This window comes from Capricornis sumatraensis, chromosome 4, assembly GCF_032405125.1.
Source record: "Capricornis sumatraensis isolate serow.1 chromosome 4, serow.2, whole genome shotgun sequence".
Taxonomy (NCBI): Eukaryota; Metazoa; Chordata; class Mammalia; order Artiodactyla; family Bovidae; genus Capricornis; species Capricornis sumatraensis.
The window spans coordinates 79879090-79900485 of record NC_091072.1 but is presented as its reverse complement, the minus strand read 5'-3'; the positions used below and the strand labels follow the sequence as shown (position 1 = coordinate 79900485).

The 21396-nt window shown below is 39.2% G+C and overlaps 1 protein-coding gene across 1 annotated transcript in view; it reads right to left on the bottom strand.

Moving 5' to 3' along the window:
• The window catches only part of DBX2 (developing brain homeobox 2), a 36065-nt gene extending 15849 nt beyond the window's left edge, over nucleotides 1–20216 (bottom strand). The window contains exons 1-2 of the mRNA XM_068969705.1: nucleotides 19817–20216; nucleotides 3289–3384 (exon numbers count right to left, since the gene is read on the bottom strand). Coding sequence (XP_068825806.1) covers nucleotides 3289–3384; nucleotides 19817–20216 — 496 coding nt within the window. The remainder of the gene's footprint in view (nucleotides 1–3288; nucleotides 3385–19816) is intronic.
• Between the last annotated feature and the right edge of the window lie 1180 nt (nucleotides 20217–21396).

Genomic DNA, 21396 nt, shown 5'->3' with positions numbered 1-21396 from the left:
TTCTCTCTAAATGCAGAATCTAAGTTCACCTACCAAGAAAGCTAAAACAATTTATTCTAGAATAGTATTTCCTCACTGATATCTTCATAATGCTGCTCCAAATTTAAGCTTTGTTTTTTAATGCATAAAATTCTTGAAAGGTTAAATTCAAGTTGGGTACTCAAAGACAAAGAAATAATGATTTGATTAATTCAATGAGATATTCTACATAATTAAGACACCTACACATTTTCATGTAGTCTTTTTATTAAAGTCATTCTCTGCATAATTTCTACAACTTTCCATTTCATTTTAGCTGAGCTGTATGCTATTCTGAAAGGAACCTTATGAATACACTATCAAAGACTTTCCTTACACTGCTTTGGGGAAGAAGAGAATTTACCACTGCCTTTTAATTTTTCCCCACTATAAGGATTGTGCTTAAATAGCTAATTAAACTATTTATTATATGTGAGAAGGACACTGGATGAATGATTGTTTCCACATTGCAACAAGTCAATCATAAATCTAACAGGTTAACAAGAAGAACTAACTCAGTTTTAAACAAGTAAATCATGTAAACAATCAAAAAGATATTTCTCTTGCTATGGATGTGTTGATCTGATCCTAAACTTTTAGAAATAGTGAAATCAATATTATGAAACAATGATGAGAGCCACTGATTTAACTACTTATTGAAATTTTTAGTATAAACCATAATTTTGGCTGTCCCGGCTGAAACTAAATACAAAATTACTTGGACAGTTCATTTTCCTTCTTTTGTGCAAATGGAAAAAAAAAATTCCTGGGCATTAAGTCATTCTTATTAAAAACAAGAAGAAGAAAAGCCAAAAAATGCCTTAAATAAAAACATTACTGGGCAGTTGTAAGCCTTATCAACTGTTCCTTGGTATCATGAGTATTTATGTAAAGTTCTTACTGACAGCCAAAATCTACCATTTAATTAATACTTGCTCCCAATACAATGAATATTATACATAAGAACATAAGAAATTCACTTCAGATTTATCACTAATGAGATGCCATCCTTTTCATTAAGAGCACTGGTGACATCTCTAAGCTGTTTTAAATTGGCAACTTAGAAATGGAGACAAATGTCAGTCTGAGCAGTGCTGATTTTCCACTTGTAGGTTTTATTAAATAAAAGAGATAAACACAGGGCTTTATAAGCTTCCAGGAATAAACACCACAATTTACAACAGCCATACCAAAGGCACAAAGTGGGAAGGGCCGAGAAGCAGATGGAGAATAAAGAGACTTGCTTAGAGTGATTTTTTCTCAAACAATCGAGAAGATGGAGTTGTCTAGGAAATAACTTTCGACTCACTTTTATGGGCTTTATTTATTAAACTGGCCTGGGCACCAGAATACTTTTACAGCCTAGAAACTCTTATTAAAACACTACTATATAATGAATACACTCACACACACATGAATGTCCACCTGTCACATGGAATGTTTTGGCCCATTGCCTCCTACCTAAACTACACTGCCAGAGATTTTCTAAAGTAGAAGATGAGTGTTATACCAAGGTGAAATCACTGAAACTAGGTGTGGGAACTCTTTCAATCTTCACCCCTCGGATACCAGACTAAAGATTAATTCCACAGAGATGACACCACGCTGAGGTATCAGATGTTTGGAGTGTTAAGTCTCTGCTCCAGCTGTTCTTTCCCAATACTCTAATATATGGTGATAAATGTTTCCTTAATCTGTACAACATTTTTCAATTACCCTCACAGGAGACCACCCTGAAGGAGCGAGTAAAAGGTTTAGTCATGGTTTCTATTTTTCTATTTGAATCAATACATTCTAGTTAAATGAACAATTAATAGGTCACTTCCAAAATAGTAGTGTATCAGTCCTGGTTAATAAACGATCCCCACAGTGGATAATGGGCCCTATGTATTCAGCAAGCCCTGTATACACTCAGCTCATCCACTAAATCCCCTTTCAGGTGGACAGGGTTATATGGGAAGATGAGCTGGAATGAGTCTATAAAAGTCAGTTTCATTCACTGCTTTATTTTTCAGCCAAGTGCTTTAAATGGTGTCCAGAAATTCACTTGGAATGTGAGACAGGAGAAAAGACTGACACACAGAGCCTCACTTTATGACCATACAAAAGGGCAACTGACCCCTGCCCGAGCCTTTCCCCTGTGCAATGGTTCCGAAAGTTCATCTGCACAGTGAAAAATCGTGGTGAGGTCGCGTGTGGATGAGTCAAGTGAAAGTGGCGATTGGTCACGGGTCTGTCACCCATTGTGGCCGGGTCTTGGCCATGTAAAGTGCCCTGTGGGAAAGTATCAGCCCCCTAAAGAGATGCTCAGAAGCCTGCAGCGCATTAAACGGCCAGCATTTGCTGCCTCACTTGTCAGGAATCACTCTGTTGAGCAACTGCCCTCCTAAAACATTCATAAAACACATGCAGAGAGGCAACAGAGATCTGAACTCAACCATGATACAGCTCTGGACTTCAGCCTGCCTCGACTTCTAGCTCACTTTTCACCTGAGAGAGCTGTTAACCTGAATCAGTGTTTGCTCTTCGGCAGCAGAAATCCACGTACCCCTCTGCTGGACTTCTTTATCACAAACGTGAGTCCTCCTGCCTATGGATTCTTAGATGACCAAAAATCTCAAGAGCACTGTGAATGTTATTTCTTTTCATTTTCACTTAGACTTTTTTTCCCCCCCTTTGTGCATGTGAACGTACGCGTGCTCTTCAAGTTTCAAAGGTTGTCATTCTCCCTCTATCTCAGACACTATTAAAATGATGTAATGTTTGAAGAAAAGTTCTCTTGAAAATACTTCCTACAACCCTGGTTGGTTTTCTTCAAGATCATAAGAGATGGTATTTATCTCCTTTTACAATCTTGGCAATTTTGGATTATTTTCCATGGACATCTAGTGACTTTCTGTGTCACATTTTAAACCGAATGGAAATTTTTACACAATCTCTTAGTTTTCCTTCCTTTCCTTTTTCTTCTTTAAATGAGCATCGTTCCATGTTTCAGCAAGAGCCAAGATCTTTTATATCCAATGGAAAACAAGTCACTTTCCTTGATGCGTCAGCCCTGGGTTTCAATGCTGTTAGAAACCGCTCACAATCGCACAGTGTACTGAGGTCTGATAAATCTCTGGAAACCTCGTAAATAGGAACGCTGTGATTTTCAGCGAGGAATTAGCTCCTTGTCATTGCATTCCCAATTAGTTTTCCAGAGCACATTAAATCCTGCTGCTTTGGTTTACAGAGTAACTGAGGCATTGCTGATGAAGCGTAAAAACTTACTTGCAAAAGCCGTGGGGGATGCGGGGCGCCGACAGGACCCACCGCAGCACGCCGAGTAGAATGGCGGGGCGCTCAGAAAAAAAGGCTTGGAAGGCGCTGCAGAAAAAGCATTGATTGCATTGATTAGCCATTTCTTTTAGACGATATTCAAAATCCCAGTTTTCCCAAAGTCGCGGGGTAAAGCCCTACATCTTCGGAGTGTTTAGTTAGCTACAATTTTTACTGGAATTTAAGTCATTTTAAAGTAGTCTTAACAACCTAGAGGGGTGGGATGGGAAGGGAGGTGGGAAGCACGTTTAAGTGGGAGCGGATATGGATAAACTACAGCTGAGATTCATGTTGATGTTTGGTAGAAACCAACACAAGACTGAAAAGCTATGATCCTTCAAAATAAATAAATACATAAAGTTTAAAAGTAAATAAAGAAAGTAGTCTTCATCTGTCAGAGCTTGCTGAATAACTTAATCATGTTTTGGACGTTATGGTATAAATGCTCAAATTATCAAAACCAAACTTAATTGTTCATTTTCTGTATGGTTATACATAGTAAATATCAAATAGTGCTTTATTTAAAATTGCCTAGAGCAACACTGCCCAGGAGAACTCTCTGTGATGATGGACACATCCTCTCTCTCTGTGTCCGTTATGTATCTACTTGTCATATATGCCACTGAGCACTTGAAATGTGGCCAGTATGTCTGCATAATTGAATTCTTCATTTCAGTTTTTTAAAGTTTAAATAGACTTGTTTGTCTAGGGGCTAACACATTGAGCAGCACAGTTCTAGATACAAAACTTACCAAGAAACAACTTGTATGTTACACACTTCAGTTTAGTTTCCATAGAGATTATGTTACTCCACTTTTTATTTTCAGAAGGTGCTTTGAAATATATAGACAGCTGGATTCCAAAGTTGAAAACAGTTAATTTACTGAGTAACTCAATGACAACAGTGCTTTTTCTGATCACTTTTACATGCTTAAAAGTATTTGAGAATAGTAACAACATTTAATCTCAAGTGATATCTAGTTAACCTGAAAGCATGTGTGTTTATAGTATAGGGAGTTGCCATACAATTCTGCTCTGCTCACTTTATTAAACTATGCTATTCAGAACATTTTTAATACTTATATACAGAATAGTTATCATTACTTGATATATCTTATAAAAGAAATTTTAAACTCTGTTCCTCAGCAGATGAAAAATGGCTATAAAGGATGTCACAGAATATTAGTAGCTCTCCTGTACTGAGCACTTACTATATACCCTGGTGGCTTAGACGGTAAAGCGTCTGTCTGCCTGCAAAGCAGGAGACCCAGGTTCGATCCCAGGGTTGGGAAGATTCCATGAAGAAGGAAATGGCAACCCACTACAGTACTGCTGCTAAGTCACTTCAGTTGTGTCCGACTCTGTGCAACCCCATAGACGGCAGCCCACCAGGCTCCCCCATCCCTGGGATTCTCCAGGCAAGAACACTGGAGTTGGTTGCCATTTCCTTCTCCAATGCATGAAAGTGAAAAGTGAAAGTGAAGTCGCTCAGTCGTGTCCAACTTTTAGCGACCCCATGGACTGCAGCCTACCAGGCTTCTCCGTCCATGGGATTTTCCAGGCTACAGTCCATGGGGTCGCAAAGAGTCGGACACGACTGAGCAACTTCACTTTCACTCACTATATGCCAGGCTTTGGTTAAGTGTAGTACCTTAAATACAATATGTCCTTTTGTACAGTAGGGTTTAATATAATATAAACACAGGTGAGATTTCCGTAGGTGGGTAACTTGCTTTTACCATCACATAACCATCAGTGTCGGACACATTCTAAATAGTCAATAGATTTTTGATAAATGAATGAATAATCTTAAAACTAAGAAACAGGAAATCAGGAATTAATCTTTTCCCTGTTCCCCTGACACTCTGAAACATAGTATCTTCTGTAACAGATAACTTTTACATCTAGAGGATGACTTGAAAATAAATATTTTTACTATTCTCCCTTTATTTTCAATGGAAACTTTTTTCACTTCTTAATCATATACAGTGAATATAAATTTTGCTGCAAACACATGCCTTTTTCAAGAACAGAGTAATTTCAGACTCATATTTTAACCAACTGAGAAGCATTCATTTATTTTACCAAGATATTTGAGGGACATGTCAAAATAAATATATAAGTACATAAAATAATTTTATGGTCTCATGGTCCTTAATGCTGTCAAATTGCAAATTAACCATAATGGAGGGTCTTTTCTATAATACGGCTACCCTGGTGGCTCAGATGGTAAAGAATTTGCCTGCAATATGGGAGACCCAGGATCAATCCCTGGGTTGGGAAGATCCCCTGGAGAAGGAAATGGCTTACCCACTCCAGTATTCTTGCCTAGAGAATTCCACAGACAGGGAGGCCAGGGGGGTTATAGTCCATGGGGTCACAATATGATGAAAAGCTTTCAATGTCAATGGTTTTAGTTTTTTAATACCTGAATTTTCAAGTAATAAAATGTCAATGCTACTTTGAAAACATGCCAACTAACCAAAGTATGAAAAAGAGATCCATTTTGGTATTCAGTAAGTTCTGATGCTTTTGAACTGTGATGTTGGAGAAGACTCTTAAGAGTCCCTTGGACTGCAAGGAGATCCAACCAATCCATTCTGAAGGAGATCAGCCCTGGGGTTTCTTTGGAAGGAATGATGCTAAAGCTGAAACTCTAGTAGTTTGGCCACCTCATGCCTAGAGTTGACTCATTGGAAAAGACTCTGATGCTGGGAGGGATTGGGGGCAGGAGGAGAAGGGGACGACAGAGGATGAGATGGCTGGATGGCATCACTGACTCGATGGACGTGAGTCTGAGTGAACTCCGGGAGTTGGTGATGGACAGGGAGGCCTGCTGCTTCTAAGTCACTTCAGTCGTGTCCGACTCTGTGTGACCCCATAGACGGCAGCCCACCAGCATACTGCGATTCATGGGGTCGCAAAGAGCCGGACACGACTGAGCAACTAAACTGAACTGAAGTTCTATAAAACTTTTTTAAAATTGTCATTGTTAACATAAGTTGTTCTAATGCTGATTGAAAAACCATCACAGAAATGATACAACACTTTATTTGAACTTAACATCTTATAAGCATAGGGCTTCCCAGGTGGTTCAGTGGTAAAGAATAATCTGCCTGCTAGTGCAGAGGTGGGTTTGATTCCTGGGTCAGGAAGATTCCCTGGAAAAGGAAATGGCACCCCACTCTAGTATTCTTGCCTGCAAAATTCCATGGACTAAGGAGCCTTGGTGGGCTTGAGTCCATGAAGTTGCAAAAGAGTTTTGACACAAGTTAGCAACTAAATAGCAACAATGGTATAATAATATGGCATTGTTCAGGCAGAGTTAAGAGTTACATTTTTTAATGTTTCTATGAATATATGAAGCACTTTGAAAAGTAGATATTAATATATATAATAAAAGTTGTCTCATGTTTATTCTCAAGTATTTCTGTTAACCTACTTCACCTCAAACTAAGCACTCCAGAGGTATTTTAAGTTACAGCTATTGTGCTGCTTGGCATTTTGTGAGTTGAGGTAAAAGAAAAAGGCTCAGCCATGTTGCATTTACATATGTGCACGTAAGCATCTATCATAATAGTTGGAAACACACACAAAATTTTTTTTTGCTCAATATCTAGTGTAGAAAATAAGTATGATATGGTGATACTATTGATATCAATACAACAATGCACAATAGGTACAATTTACAAATTTTACTATTCTAGCCAAAACATTTCTCAGTCTAATCCTACAGCCCTACAAATGAAAACAAAGAATTTTTTTAAAGTATGGTTCATTTGATACATATACACAATGGAGTATTACTCAGCTATTAAAAAGAATATATTTGAATCAGTTCTAATGAGGTGGATGATACTGGAGCCTGTTATACAGAGTGAAGTAAGCCAGAAATTAAAACACCAATACAGTATATTAATGCATATATATGGAATTTTAGAAAGATGGTAATGATGACCCTATATGTGAGACAGCAAAAGAGACATAGATATAAAGAACACTTTTGGACTCTGTGGGAGAAGGCGAGGTGGGATGATTTGAGAGAATAGATTGAAACCTGTATATTATCACATGTGAAATAGATCACTAGTCCAGGTTCAATGCATGAAGACAAGGTGCTCAGGGCTGGTGCACTGGGATGACCCTAAGGGGTGGGATGGGAAAGGAGGTGGGAGGGAGGGCCAGGATGGGGAACACATATACACCCATGGCTGATTCATGTGAATGTGTGGCAAAAAACACCATAATATTATAAAGTAATTAGCCTCCAATTAAAAAAAAACAGTACGGTTCATTTGAGACAAGTGTTCAATTAAATTCAATTGTGATAAATGAGGTTCTGAGATATAGGCTCTTAGTGTTAAATTTAACCAGAAAAAGTTTAATTGAACAGTTTTTTATATAATGCCATACTAGTCTATCTTAATATAGTAAATCTGTAATCAAAATGACAGTTGCTATGTCTACTGTAGCAACTCCATAGTGGCTAAAAAACTACATGTGACATAACCAGGCTTAAAGTTCCATTGTAAAGTATTTTCTCACCATTTAAAATCACCTAATTGACACACATATATTACACAGAAGATTAGTTGATTCCTAATTTCTGCACATAAATACATCTTGTTTAAGCTGGTTTATGTGGAAATCACTGTGGAATTTCAATTAAGTGCTCCATTTTTTTACATGCTCCTACTTGGACATGAGTCAAACGTTAATCTAACGGAGTATGTGATGGCCAGGATATTGAATGGTGTGAAGAAATAGCCATTTAAAACAATCCAATACATTAAAAATATATATTACATTTTAATGTTTGTCAATCACATACTTTTTCAAGCAGTGAGCCAAAAATGGAAACTCAAGTATGATAAAAACAAAGTGACAAGTTAACAGATATGTTAGAACTTTAGCAAACCATTTAGGAACTACTTTGGAGATACTCTGAAATGGGCAGAAAACAAGGCAATTTCAAGACCATGATATGCATTTCAAAGCCCATCAGTGCAATCTAGATGCACTCACTTTATCATTTACCATGTTAGGAACAATTTGTTTTAAGCTTACCAAACAATATATATGATAGGAATGCCTATTACACATAGGCACTAGACTGGCTATGAAGTTAACACTTGTTATTTCATTTATTAATATTCATCCTCAAATGGGCATGCATCTGGAATGTGACGATGACTGTTCTCAGCAGACAAGGGAAACACAGGTATTTTAGCATAATATGTATTAATAGTTCTTAGCCATGAGAGAGAAGGACGTCAGGCACACATACTGGCAGTTACTTAATAAGAGGCAGACATTTCTGTATCTCCCCAGCTCTCCATAAGAGAAAAACCAACGGCTTTCCCCATGGGGGTGGGGGGAATGCACACTGTCGGGTCCTGCAGCAAGATGCTAGGTTCTCTGAGCACACCACTTCAGGATACTCCAAATTTTGTATTCTGCCAACAAATCTGCCTTCTGGGTTCGGTGGGAATCTGTTTCAAGTTACAAACAAATGATTTAAAATTTCTAGAACAAAACTGTCTGAATCCAAATGACTAAACTCGCTTATGCAGAGAAAACTTTGTGAACTTTTCACTTCTTAATCACATGTTCTGACTTATCTGAAAACACAGAATCAAACTATTAATTATTTTGAATGTTTAATTAAGATGGGAACTTAGAGCCAACTTAATGGTGAACTGGCCTGATTTTTTTAAACCTAACTAGATGGTTCTGTGACAAAAGCACCCCATAGTCAAGGATGGTTACAAGCCTAGTTACAGAGAAATCATTTTCAAAATTCTGTGGTCTGGAAAGCAAGCAAAACATTTTATTGTTGTTTTTTTATTTTCACTTTCTTTACCAATGGAGAACAGAGTGTATCTAAATAGGGTGAAACCACATTCTTTTTATTGTCATAGCAAACTGTGGTACTAACTGGTGCAGGCTGACATTTCAAAAGAAGAATCTTAAAGACCACTAATAAAACCTTCAAATAAATTTCAGGAACCACTGTGATGCTATGCCGACTGGGCAGAACATTTGAAGAAGGACAAGAAAAAGAGACAAGGTTCCAAGATGTCTTACAAAGGCAACCAAAGGATCAAAACATACCTCTGGGAAAGAATAACAGGGAATTAAATAATTTCAAAAGGATGATTTTAATGACCTCCTTCAATTGCCGGGCATATGGGTACTGGGGATAAAGAAATCTAAACTTCTGACCTTTACATATGACACAATTGAACAGACTATCTTAAGAGGACCCCCCCAAAAAATCTCTAAAGAATGACAACTATCTGTCATGAGTTATAAAACCTAAGAAATATCACTTATTGAATAACGTATGATTTATTTTATCACACAAGCTGGAAGTAATTCATTTATGTGATCCACATGCAAACATGCCTTCCATCACAAGACAAAGCACGTTACGTCATCCTTTACCTTTCTGCTCATCAAGAAATGACAGAAGGCCATTTTTTTTTTTTTTTTGCTTTGAGTATTTCAGAGACAGAAAGCAAAGGTCTTAATAGTCTGGTACAGTTCATGAGAAAATAATCAAGTGCAGTGTCTACTTGTTTGATTCTGTCCTTTTAATCCCATGCAAATAATATTTACTATCTATCAAGTGCCATATAACGCATGTGTGCTGGGATGACAAAGATTACAATAGGGTAGCTTCCCTCCCTGGAAGAATTTCTAATTTTAAATGTCCCATAACTTACAGATTTGGATCTGCTGATCAAATAAATGAAATACAAATATTTCCATACTCCAAATTCAATTTTGTTCTATAAAATCTGAGGCATTTCCCATGGCCATAAGATCTTAAAAAAAAAATAGTACCGTGTGTTCCCCTAACCACTGTTTGCCAACCCTGAATACACATGAGAATGATCTAGAGTGCTTTTCAAAGATACAGAGCCCAAACCCCACAGCAATTGGGTTAAATCAGGCTGGTAGGAGTGGGTCCCCCAACATACTATTAATATTTTTTCAAAAGTTCCACACATGATTACAATGTATAGTCATCATGAGACCACTGAATAGAACACAAAACAATGCCTGACACACAGCAGGCACTCAATAAATGTTAGCCTTTATTCCTACCATTATTACACAATTTGGGATCGATTCTAAGACAACAAATGAAAAGAAGCAGCATGGTTCAGACCTGCACTAAAACATATTAGCAGGTAAAAAGAAAAGAGAATTGTCAGGAAGCCTCTGTCAAGAAGGCTTTAAGCAGGAAAAGCATCTTCATCTGGAAACTTGACTGGGAAAGTACCTGAATGGCATAAGAAGAGAAATAAGGCATTCCAGGAGAGAAAGGTGGCATGAAAAAAATAAAAGAAGGCAAGGATGATGGTGACACACAGGGCGGGTTAAGATCAGCCTGACTGCTGGACCAAGGTCAAAGGTGTGAGCATTAAGAATGTGGTTGGACACCCCAACAATCATTTCAGCACTATTTACTAAATCCAAGGCATGAGAGCAACCTAAATGTCCACCGACAGGTGAATGGATAAATAAGATGTGTGTGTGTGTGTGTGTGTGTGTGTGTGTGTTGTGCTAAGTTGCTTCAGTTGTGTCTGACTCTGAGCAACCCTATGGACTGTAGCCTCCCAGGCTCCTCTGTCCATGGAATTTTCCAGGCAAGAATACTAGAGTCGGCTGCTATACACACACACACACACACACACACACACACACACACACACACTGGAATACTACTCAGCCGAAATAATACCATCTGCAGCAACATGGATGGACCTAGAGATTATCATACTAAGTGAAGTCAGACAAAGACAAATATTATATAATATCACTTAAAAGTACAATCTAAAAAAAATAATACAAAGTTATTTACAAAACAGAAATAGTCTCACAGACATAGAAAAGAAACTTATGGTTACCAAAGGGGATAGCAGTAGGGAAGAATAACTCAGGAGCTTGGGATTAACAGATACATACTGCTATCCACAAACAGATAACCCACAAGGACCTTCACTGGGAAATATACTCAATGTTCTATAAAAATCTATAATGGGAAAGAATACGAGAAACAAGATATATATAAATATATATTTATGTATAACTGAAAAAAGGAATGTGGTTGGAGGAGCTAAATGCAGTTGATAGAAAGAAGGTCTTAAAGGAAAAACTGAATATTTTTATTTGATTTGATAGTCAGATAGGGATAAACTTGATGATACAATCAGAGCAACTTAAAAAAAAATCACCTAACTATGGTGGATGAGCTGTGGTGGAATAACAAGGGACTATATGGAAGGATCCTGCTGTGGTCATATGTTGTGGCAAGAAGTAACGACCAGTTGTTTGGACACTCCCACTGGCACCTTCTCCACTATCCTCACAACGCCAACAAGTGTCTGGAGTCTGGCTTCTCGTCAAGCTGGGGTACCCTGAAATCACAGTTCACTGCAATCATCAAAGGATGCTAGAACAGCTCACAGTTGAGCACCCCATAAACAGCCAGCATCCTTGTCTGCTGTATGAGTCCATGGACACCCATCTTGGACATCCAGCTCAGCTGAGCCCACAGATGACCACAGCTGACTTCTAACTGCAATGAGATTCCAAGTGAGAACCACCCAGCTGAACCTAGACAGCCCAACAAACCGTGAGCAAAAATAATCAATTGTTCCTCTAAGTTCTGAGATGGTTTCCTACACAGCAATACACCTTTCACCAGCATGCATTTTGTTTGTGGCGGAATGGTGGAAATCTGTTTTTTACATCTTTCCCTGTATGTTACCAACAGGCTTTTGAGATGTGTGGCTGAAAGTCCCATGGTGAGCCTATCACCTGTGCTCACTTTGAAATGAGACTCAAAGCATTTACATGAATTGCTTAGGATCATATAATCAGTCATTTAAAAATCCTGACTTGAATCTAGGTTTTAAAATTAAAGAAATGCTGAAAAACCAGCTCAGAAAACTATATATTATTTTTAAATTGACTCAATATGCATTTTTGCTTTGGAGAAAATTTTGGCAAACTTTTACTTTAAAAGGCCAGAGAGTAAATACATTAGGCTTTGCAGGTCACGTGGTCTCTGCTGCATCTGTTCAATTTGTAGTGCAAAAGCACCTATAGAAATGAAAAAAAGAAGAAAAAATAACCAAACAGAAATGACTCTTTTCCTGCTTTGAAGAATCAGACTGTCTTTTGATTTCAGACCCAATGTAACTCTAGAGTAGGTTCAATATGGGCTTTCCTGGTAGCTCAGCTGGTAAAGAATCCACCTGCAATTTGGGAGACCTGGGTTTAATCTCTGGGTTGGGAAGAGCCCCTGGAGGAGGGCATGGTAACCCACTCCAGTATTCTTGCCTGGAGCCTGTGCGCCACAACTACTGAGCCCACAAGCCCAAGAGTCCACGTGCTCCACAAGAGAAGCCACCACAATGAGAAGCCTGCGCACAGCACCTAGAGAGTAGCCCAGCTCACCACAACTACAGAAAGGCCACGTGCAGCAACAAAGACCCAGTAGAGCCAAACAAATAAATCTTTAAAAAAAATTCACCAGCCTTCATGGGTTTTATTCCTTTTTTTTTTTAACTTTATTTTACTTTACAATACTGTATTGGTTTTGCCATACATCAACATGAATCCGCCATGGGTGTACACGTGTTCCCAGTCCTGAACCCCCCTCCCACCTCCCTCCCCGTACCATCCACCTCTGGGTCATCCCAGTGCACCAGCCCCAAGAATCCTGTATCCTGCATCGAACCTGGACTGGCGATTCGTTTCTTATATGATATTATACATGTTTCAATGCCATTCTCCCAAATCATCCCACCCTCTCCCTCTCCCACAGAGTCCAAAAGACTGTTCTATACATCTGTGTCTCTTTTGCTGTCTCGCATACAGGGTTACCGTTACCATCTTTCTAAATTCCATATATATGTGTTAGTATACTGTATTGGTGTTTTTCTTTCTGGCTTACTTCACTCTGTATAATCGGCTCCAGTTTCATCCACCTCATTAGAACTGATTCAAATATATTCTTTTTAATGGCGGAGTAATAATGTACATAAATCTTCTCAAAGAATAGCTATTTCCTTCATATAATTTAATTTTAAAAGTATTAGAGGAACTAATTTTAAGGAACAAGAAATTTTGAGCTCTCTCCAGAGGACTGCTATGCTGTGTGTGCTTAGTTGCATCCAACTCTTGCGACTCCATGGACTGTAGCCTGGCAGGCTCCTCTGTCCACGGGATTCTCCAAGCAAGAAGAGGACTGTTAGGCATGTATATATTGTACATGCTATTTCTGATGGCCACAGAATTAATGAAATCCAGGTGGTTATGGCATGCAGGGTGTCTGAACATGTGGAAGAAAAGGGAAAAACCGAGTTCATCTTTGGAATATTTAAGAACACGAAGGCAATTAAATATTTTAGCAATATATAGAAAAAAGACCTGATTTCTTTTCCCTTTCCTTTTCCCAGATGCTTTGATTCTCAAACAAAAGTTTAAAAACTTATAGAGACTTTTTGATCTCTGACTTCAGAGAGAATTTTAGTGCCTTAAGTTTACTGTTCATGTAACTCACAGAAAGAGTGTGCCCCTGAAATATTCCCAACTAATAGCTGGCTGACAAAATGAATAATGCTATTAAAAATAAAATCAGTTATGGTAACTTTATATAAAAGTGATAAATCACTCAGCATTGCCAAATCAGGTACTGACTGGAGGCTAAAAGGAATGAAAGGGAGAGATTTCATTAAAAGTGGAAACATTACTGAAAGTAAAATAAAAATATTTTGGAATAAAATATACAAGGGTCTGGTAAGCACATTAGACGTTAAGGCAAAAATCCAATTTTTTACTAAGAGAGTGTAAAATGGAAGCATGATCTAATGAAGTCTTAAAGAAGGAGAAATTCTAACAAGCATTCCTACATAGAAATCGTGCTGTTTCTTTTTACAATTTGCCTTTTTGTTTCTGACAGAGTCCAGGTGTATTTGAATGAAAACAAAGTTCTTTAACTGACTTAAAAATTATGTACCTTCACTGTGGAAAAAATTCACAGTAATAAGGTAAAAAAAAAACAAAACAAAACTTTATTTGGCGCCTCTGTTAGCCCATGATTAAGTGGACAAATACTATTTTTAAGAACCACAAATCAAATCTCCCCAAAAAGATAGAATAAGATAGATTCAAAAGTTATGGATGATATCAACAAAGGAAATAGGATGGCAGAAGGTAGGTTGAAGAGTAAATAAGGTATTTACCTCCCAATTCTAACATAAGAACACATTTGTTTAAATATTTGAAAGATGATAACATTTTTGCTTCTGTAAAAACTTTCATAGCAAAGAAGCTCGAAGTTTTTTACCAATGCAGCTATTACCTATATTGGTTCCCTTACTTTCGAGTTGCTACAATTTCTATCACTGTCCAATGACAAAACTACCCATGAGATGTTTTTGTACAGCAAAAAGAGACTATTTCTGCTGGGCACAAGGAGAGGAAAGAGGTGGCACACTCCAAGAGCAATACACCGGACTCTAATGTACAGTGTTGGATTCAGTATCTGAGCCACACTGATGGTAAACAAACATAGCTAAAATCACGGTTGACAATTCCTTTAAACTGTCCAGAACATATGGTGTCATACATCTGCAACATATAACAACATTTGGCACCCTTTGGCATCCTGATGACTCTGAACTCTCTAGACCCTCTGATTACTTCTGCTTAAATCCATACACAATTTTCTGGGCATTCAAGCCACTGTGCCTCTTAAAATAATCCCCAAATCCCTAACGTGAGTAAGAGGTAAAGGGAAAATTCTAAAATGTTCCTACCTGCCTCCTGGATTTACTCCTGTTTTATTATTAAACCTCAATAATAAAGCTTCCATACATGTGAACAGATTGAGATTTCTTGCTTTTAAAGCAAAGTAGAGAAGCATGTTTTAGTGACTGGGAGAGGGACAGATACTACTGTCAGAGGCAAATAAGATGCACATAAATTGCTACCATTTTGTAATTCCGGCTCAAGACATAGAGGCAGTGTGGTTTTCTCAATCCAAAGCTGGAAGTAAAAAGACTGTCTATTAGTACAACTGGTCCTCTGAACTGCAAAACCTTCCTGAACCTGAAGAAGGTTATGAAGATTGGGACCATACAGCAATTTATTCAGAGCTGATTCCTTATAAACTATGCAAAAGATATTAATATATTAATATAAATCCAAATATGTTAAGCAGCTTATTTAAAAAATACAAGTGTAATAAGAATATTGTTGGGTATTATCTACAATTCCACCAAAGGATGTTTTTAGGAGGATGGTCTGAGCAAGGAGCTACTAGCATGGGCCCCATCATTGTCCTCTTCTGGATCCCCCTTGCCTTTGTCTTGGTTCTGGGTCAGCGTTATCAACAGTCAAGATTCCGTGATTTTAATTTGCCAAAACAAAGCTAGAGCGTAGCATTAGCTCAAATAAATAACAAACTCTAGCTTCATAATTAGATCACAAAATGTTCAGCTGGACTAGAATCCCCACCTAGAACACAAGATGCTCCATTTTCTCTTCCTTCCTCAAAGTGCCTAAGGCGTTAAGAGAAGCTATTTTATGTCACACTTTCACTATATCTCAGTGAAAACGGAAAAAAACTACCAGTTGGGACACAAAATACAAGTGTGGGTAGTTTAAGACAGAGTCAAGATTAATAAGTAAATAGTAGCTGGGACTGTGAGGTGGACAAGAAAATCAGAGTGCACATGAGGTATTAATAGTAATAAGAAACTTAATAGGGTACCAGAAAAAATAAGATGGATCTGATTCCATGCTTGTACTACTATATGGTACAACCCATTGGACAAAATTACTTTTAAAAAAAGGACAGTTTAACTCAACTCTTCAGAATAAAAAATTGCTTTCTAATCCTTTTATATGCAGCACAAGAAGCAGATTTAATAATCACTAAATTACATTCAGGAAATTATCTTTATTTCAAACATTATCTAAAATGTTTAAAATAACAAATGTCACTGAAAAGCAAGGCCATTTGTTCCACTTTGAAGAAAATAAGTTGCATAACTAAAAGAAAATTTAAATTGTTCAGATTTTTACATTTTCAAGACCTTCTTTAATATACAAAAGCATGGATATCTGAATCTAGTACAATAGCCACCAAATGATGACATTAACGAACTTCTGGGGAAGGATCTCTGATGATTACTAGGATTTACTTGACAAACCTGATTTCCACCAATACACTATGACATCCAAGCTTCTCTTTTTCACATACAACGTCTGGAGGTGAATCTACTCACTACCTGTTATCACATTAAACACGTCCCTCTCAAATCTTGGAGAATGTGCTCTGATTTTTAAAGTTTTTAAACTATATACACAACTTGACAACATATAGCTATGGAGTGTTCCTTTTTTTTAAACTCTAAATACTTAAAGACTTGCCAATTTTTAGGAATGAAGCACAGACAGCTAAATTTCATTCATAATCTGTAAATCTGTGTTACTGTTTAACTGTCACCATCTTTCAGACACATAACGAGACGAAGGGAAAGACCAGTTTCCTATGGGCTCTGATATAGCATCCCAATTTGATTTATTATGAAGATACATGTAATTGGTTATCCCATAAGCCCTCATTAGTTCCTATTCAGTGAAAAACTAGTGTAAGGAATATTTGGGGCAATAGTTTTCTCTTTCACAAGATCACAGAATTTGGGGCAATATTTTTCTTTTTCACAAGATCACAGGTTTTTAAATTGATACTTCAGACCAAAAAAAAAAAAAAAGTTAGCAAGTGGAATAATCATTGTAGAAAAAATTGGCCTATTATGAGGATTAAAGCAGCTAACAATTATGAAAATGCTTGGTAAACCATAAAGTAGGACAGAACATGGACTGTAAGCTCCACAGGGGCAGAGACGGTCATCTGTTTTGTTCCCTGATTATCCCAATGGCCTGGAACAAAGTCTGGACACATGGGAGACAGTCAGTAAGCATTTGCTGAATGAATGAACTATATGGTATAATTAATAGTGGGTAACAGAAATAATGAAGCAGAAATGCATGCAGTGGCATAAATCCCCTAGTTAAATGGTGCTGTCTTTCACCAATGCACTTAAAAACAACTCTGAGGCTTTCTTACTCAATATTTAGACTAGTGCACTCAACAAATTAAGGTTGAGGGAAAAAACGGGTAATCAATACACTGAAATCATTAAAAGTCACATGCAGTGATCCACTAAGTTAATGCACAGAAGATCAGAACCAGTTGTTCACTGATGTTTCGGAAAGAAATACTGTTATCGTTCTAAAAACAGTACCTTTTCTAAATCTCCTTTCTACTCTTTATAGGACGTCAATCACTATTTCATCCTCATCTAATTTTCAGGTGATAGCGAACACTGTCAGCACTCATTATAACTTCATAATTCTACACAGTACAAAAGAATTCCCACAACATTTGGCAGGACAAGAATCTGTCATTTGGAAGGACAAAACTGGAGTGGTGCTCACAAAACTGTATTCTCTGTCAAAATATTAAAAAATGCACAAAACTGTATTCTCTGTCAAATTATTTAAAAATGTTTTTAAGCATATTCGTGGACACAAATTTACAGGGTTTTAATTTTCTTCTTAAGATATTTTTCGAGTTTCAAAAATTAAATCCACTCTTTACAAGAATGATTTTTTAAAATAAAAAGTTATTTGTTCAAATAAAAATTAACCTCAGAAAGCATCAAATCTTCAATAAGGACTGAATAAAATATTAGGAGATATATGGGCCTAGAGCTATATTAAAATACTTCAAAGTGAAATTTAAATTCTCACATTCTCAATTATTCCAAAAAGCATTTTTGCGTTTTGATGTTTCAATAAGTGTACAGAATGAATATGTTCTTGAAAACAAAAAGAATGTAGTTATACCCTTTACTGAATAATTGCAATATTCTGAATGAAAGAGCAGGTATACAAAATAATTTCTCAGAGTTATTGAAATATCTGTATTTGCTTTGCATTTGGTTTACTTAAATCTAACCTGTAAAATCTACAAAGGTTGAAATTAGCTTTTTGGAGTAGCCAATCATGATCAAGAGCAACTTAAGAATCCTTGAAAAGTAACTTCTATGAACATAATGCCAAGCCATCAGAAACCACAGAAATCACTAAATTTTCTTGAAAATGTTACTTTTATGAGACATTATTTACTAGTGCTTGTTTAAACGGACTTGCTATATACGTTTCTAATTTTCCGAATACTTCAAAAAGGAGAGAGTGGCCCAGATTTCCAAGGCACATAAACTTTGCCTTTAACTGTCTTTGTTCCTCTCCCAGGGTGCAAAAATGCGGCTTAGAATTTAGGTTTTACACTGTGTGAATGAGACCGGTGCTCATATAATTATATTTGTTCCATTCTGTTAGTAACCATTTTAAACTGAAAGACCAGGACAGGTTCTAAACATGTTCAGTTCTATAAAGTCATTAGCAATAAATTTGATCTGGCAGTTTGCTGGGACAATGAAATCTGCTGAAAAAGCGTCGATTAGTCATTCTGGACAAACCCATCAGGATTAAAAGAATGAATTAAGATCGTCTAAGGAAGCAGCCAAAAAAAAAAAAATTAATCCGACTGGATCTCAGCTTTTGAGTCACTAAGACGCTTTTCCCTTTCTCAAGGCCAACTTCGGCAGCCCCTCCGTAAGTTTTAGCTAACATAGAATTAAACTGTCCGCATTCTCTTCCCAGTCACAACACTTCGGTTTTATGCGGGAATTAAAACAAGCAAACCAAAACAGCTGGGGGTAAATTCTCATTTATTTGGTGAACTTCCTACTCCAGGTGCCAATTCAACTGTTCTAGCTCAGCCCGAAGAAAAAGCCGGCGTCGATTTTCTTGCGCCTTAGCGATCCAAAATTTAAGAGTGGAGAAAGCCAAAACTTGGCGCAACTCTTTTTCCAAAGACCTTTGCGCGTGTTCTCCAACCGCCCCGACCGACGCTAAGGTTTGAGAGGCAAAAGCCCCCAAAGCGGGAGCGCGAGGCTCTTCAAGCCAAGAACTTTCCAGGGAGCGGGTATCTCTCGGCCTCCGAGACAGAAGCGGGCGGGTAGAGACGCTGAATTTTGGAAACCCAGTGGAATTGGTCCAGCGAGCCCAGAGATCTCGGGAGTGGGGCTGAGCTTTCGGCTAAGGCCTGAGGTGACTTCAGGATTTCTACTGAAAGGCCTGAAATTCAAGGTAGCCCTACCGCTTGTAGAAAGAAGAGGGGAAGAGGAAGCTGGTGGGATGAGATGGGGAAGGAACATCATGATTAGCGGTGGTACGCTCCTCACTCCCGAGGCCGCATCTCCACTGATGCTCGAGATGCTCTCGGAAGCTCAAAGCCCGGGCGGATTCCTGATCACTGGGGCGGGTGGGCCCGCGGCCCGGGAGGCGCAGCGCGCGGCTGGGGAGGGGAGAACGGGCTCACCTGGGGCTGGTGGCTGGAAGGCACAGTCCGGGTCCCCCGGAGCCGGGCCCGGCAGCCGAGCGCCGTCCGCCGAGGGGCTGAGCACTTGAAACGCCCACCGTGTGCCGTAGGGCGCCCCGCCGGGGCTGACTGGTTCTGCCGCCGGGCACAACTTGAGGGGAACCGGGCTGGCCGGCAGGGGCCGGACCTGCGCGCCTGCGCCGAGAGCCGCTGCCGAGCCGTGGTGCTGGGGCGGTGGTAGTCCGAGCGGCGGGGCGCCCCCAGCCCGCAGCAAGTTCTCGATCAGGAAACTCTTGCCCAGGTTGCCAAAGCCCGGCGCGGCGGGGAAGTTCAGGAGCGAGGAGGAAGCCACCACGTCCCAGTAGGCGCCGGCGTGGGCCGCCACGGCGCTGGGGAGCATGATGCGCGCCGGGGCCTCTGCGCGCTCGCCTCCCGCCGCGCTGGAGCGCGCTCAGCCGGCAGAGGAGGCGAGGACACCGAGGACCCTGGCGGGCTGGGAACGGTATTATTTATTTGCGCTGAGCGTTGTTTTTTTTTAAAGGCGGGGAGGAGTGAACGTGGGAGGGGGAGCTGTGCTTTTCCCCGGTCCGCAGCGTAGGCTCTGAGAGCGCTGGGGGAGTCCCTCCCGCTGTCTATGCAGATCCGGACCCTTTTTTTTTTTTCTAGTAGGCTGGAAGGTGTGTCCAACCCATCCATTCGTGTCACCCAGCCCACAAAGTGACAGACGCGGCCAACAATAAGGGCAACCCGAGAGTCCGAGCTTTGGCGAGGGGAGGGGACGGGTAGCGGGAGGAGGAGGGGTGCGGGGGCGAGGGGACCCGGGCCATAGTCCGCGAGCCTGCGCAGCCCTAGAGGCGTGGAGCCGGGCACAGAGCGCAGGAGGCGCTCACATTTGGAGAGCGCTCGGCAGACCACCTGTTGGACGACCCCTGGCTCTCCCGGGTTGACGTCACTTCGGGGCCACCAGTGACTCGTGACACGTGAATGGAAGTCACTAGTGTCCTGGAGGGGTATAACCATCAGAGAAAGTCACATGTGTTACTGAGACTTGCAGATGAAAAGGCGCGTTTTAAAGAAGGCGTTGTTTGTGTATGAAATGTGGCCCCTGTTTGTTTTTAAGAGGAAAGGAAATGAGTGTTTTTGGAAGACTCTTACAAAATTTCTGTTTCCAGCATTCATTTCCAGTCACTTTTTTGGTAAGATTTGATTTAGGAGTCACTTTAGAAGAGGTGATCTAATAAATTTTGATTTAGGAAAGGGGATCTTAGTTGGAGTTGATTAAATGGCAAATAGGTGCTTGGGTCAAAATTCCAGGAAGAAAGCCACCACCAAAGCAAAGGTGGCCAGGGACTCTTCAGAGAGACCAGGGTGAGAACTCTGAATTCCTTAGGATTACAGCTACTCTTTTTTTTTTTTTTTTCTTTTTTTCCTAGAAATGTGGGTATTTTTCAATTTATTAATAGTCTGCTAAATAGAAACTGGACAGATGAAAAAAGCTTGTATGTCTTTAAATGTTCTAGTTAGCCACAGGGCAGCTTCACTTTGGAAACTATCTTACCTTGATAATAATAAGTTCAAAC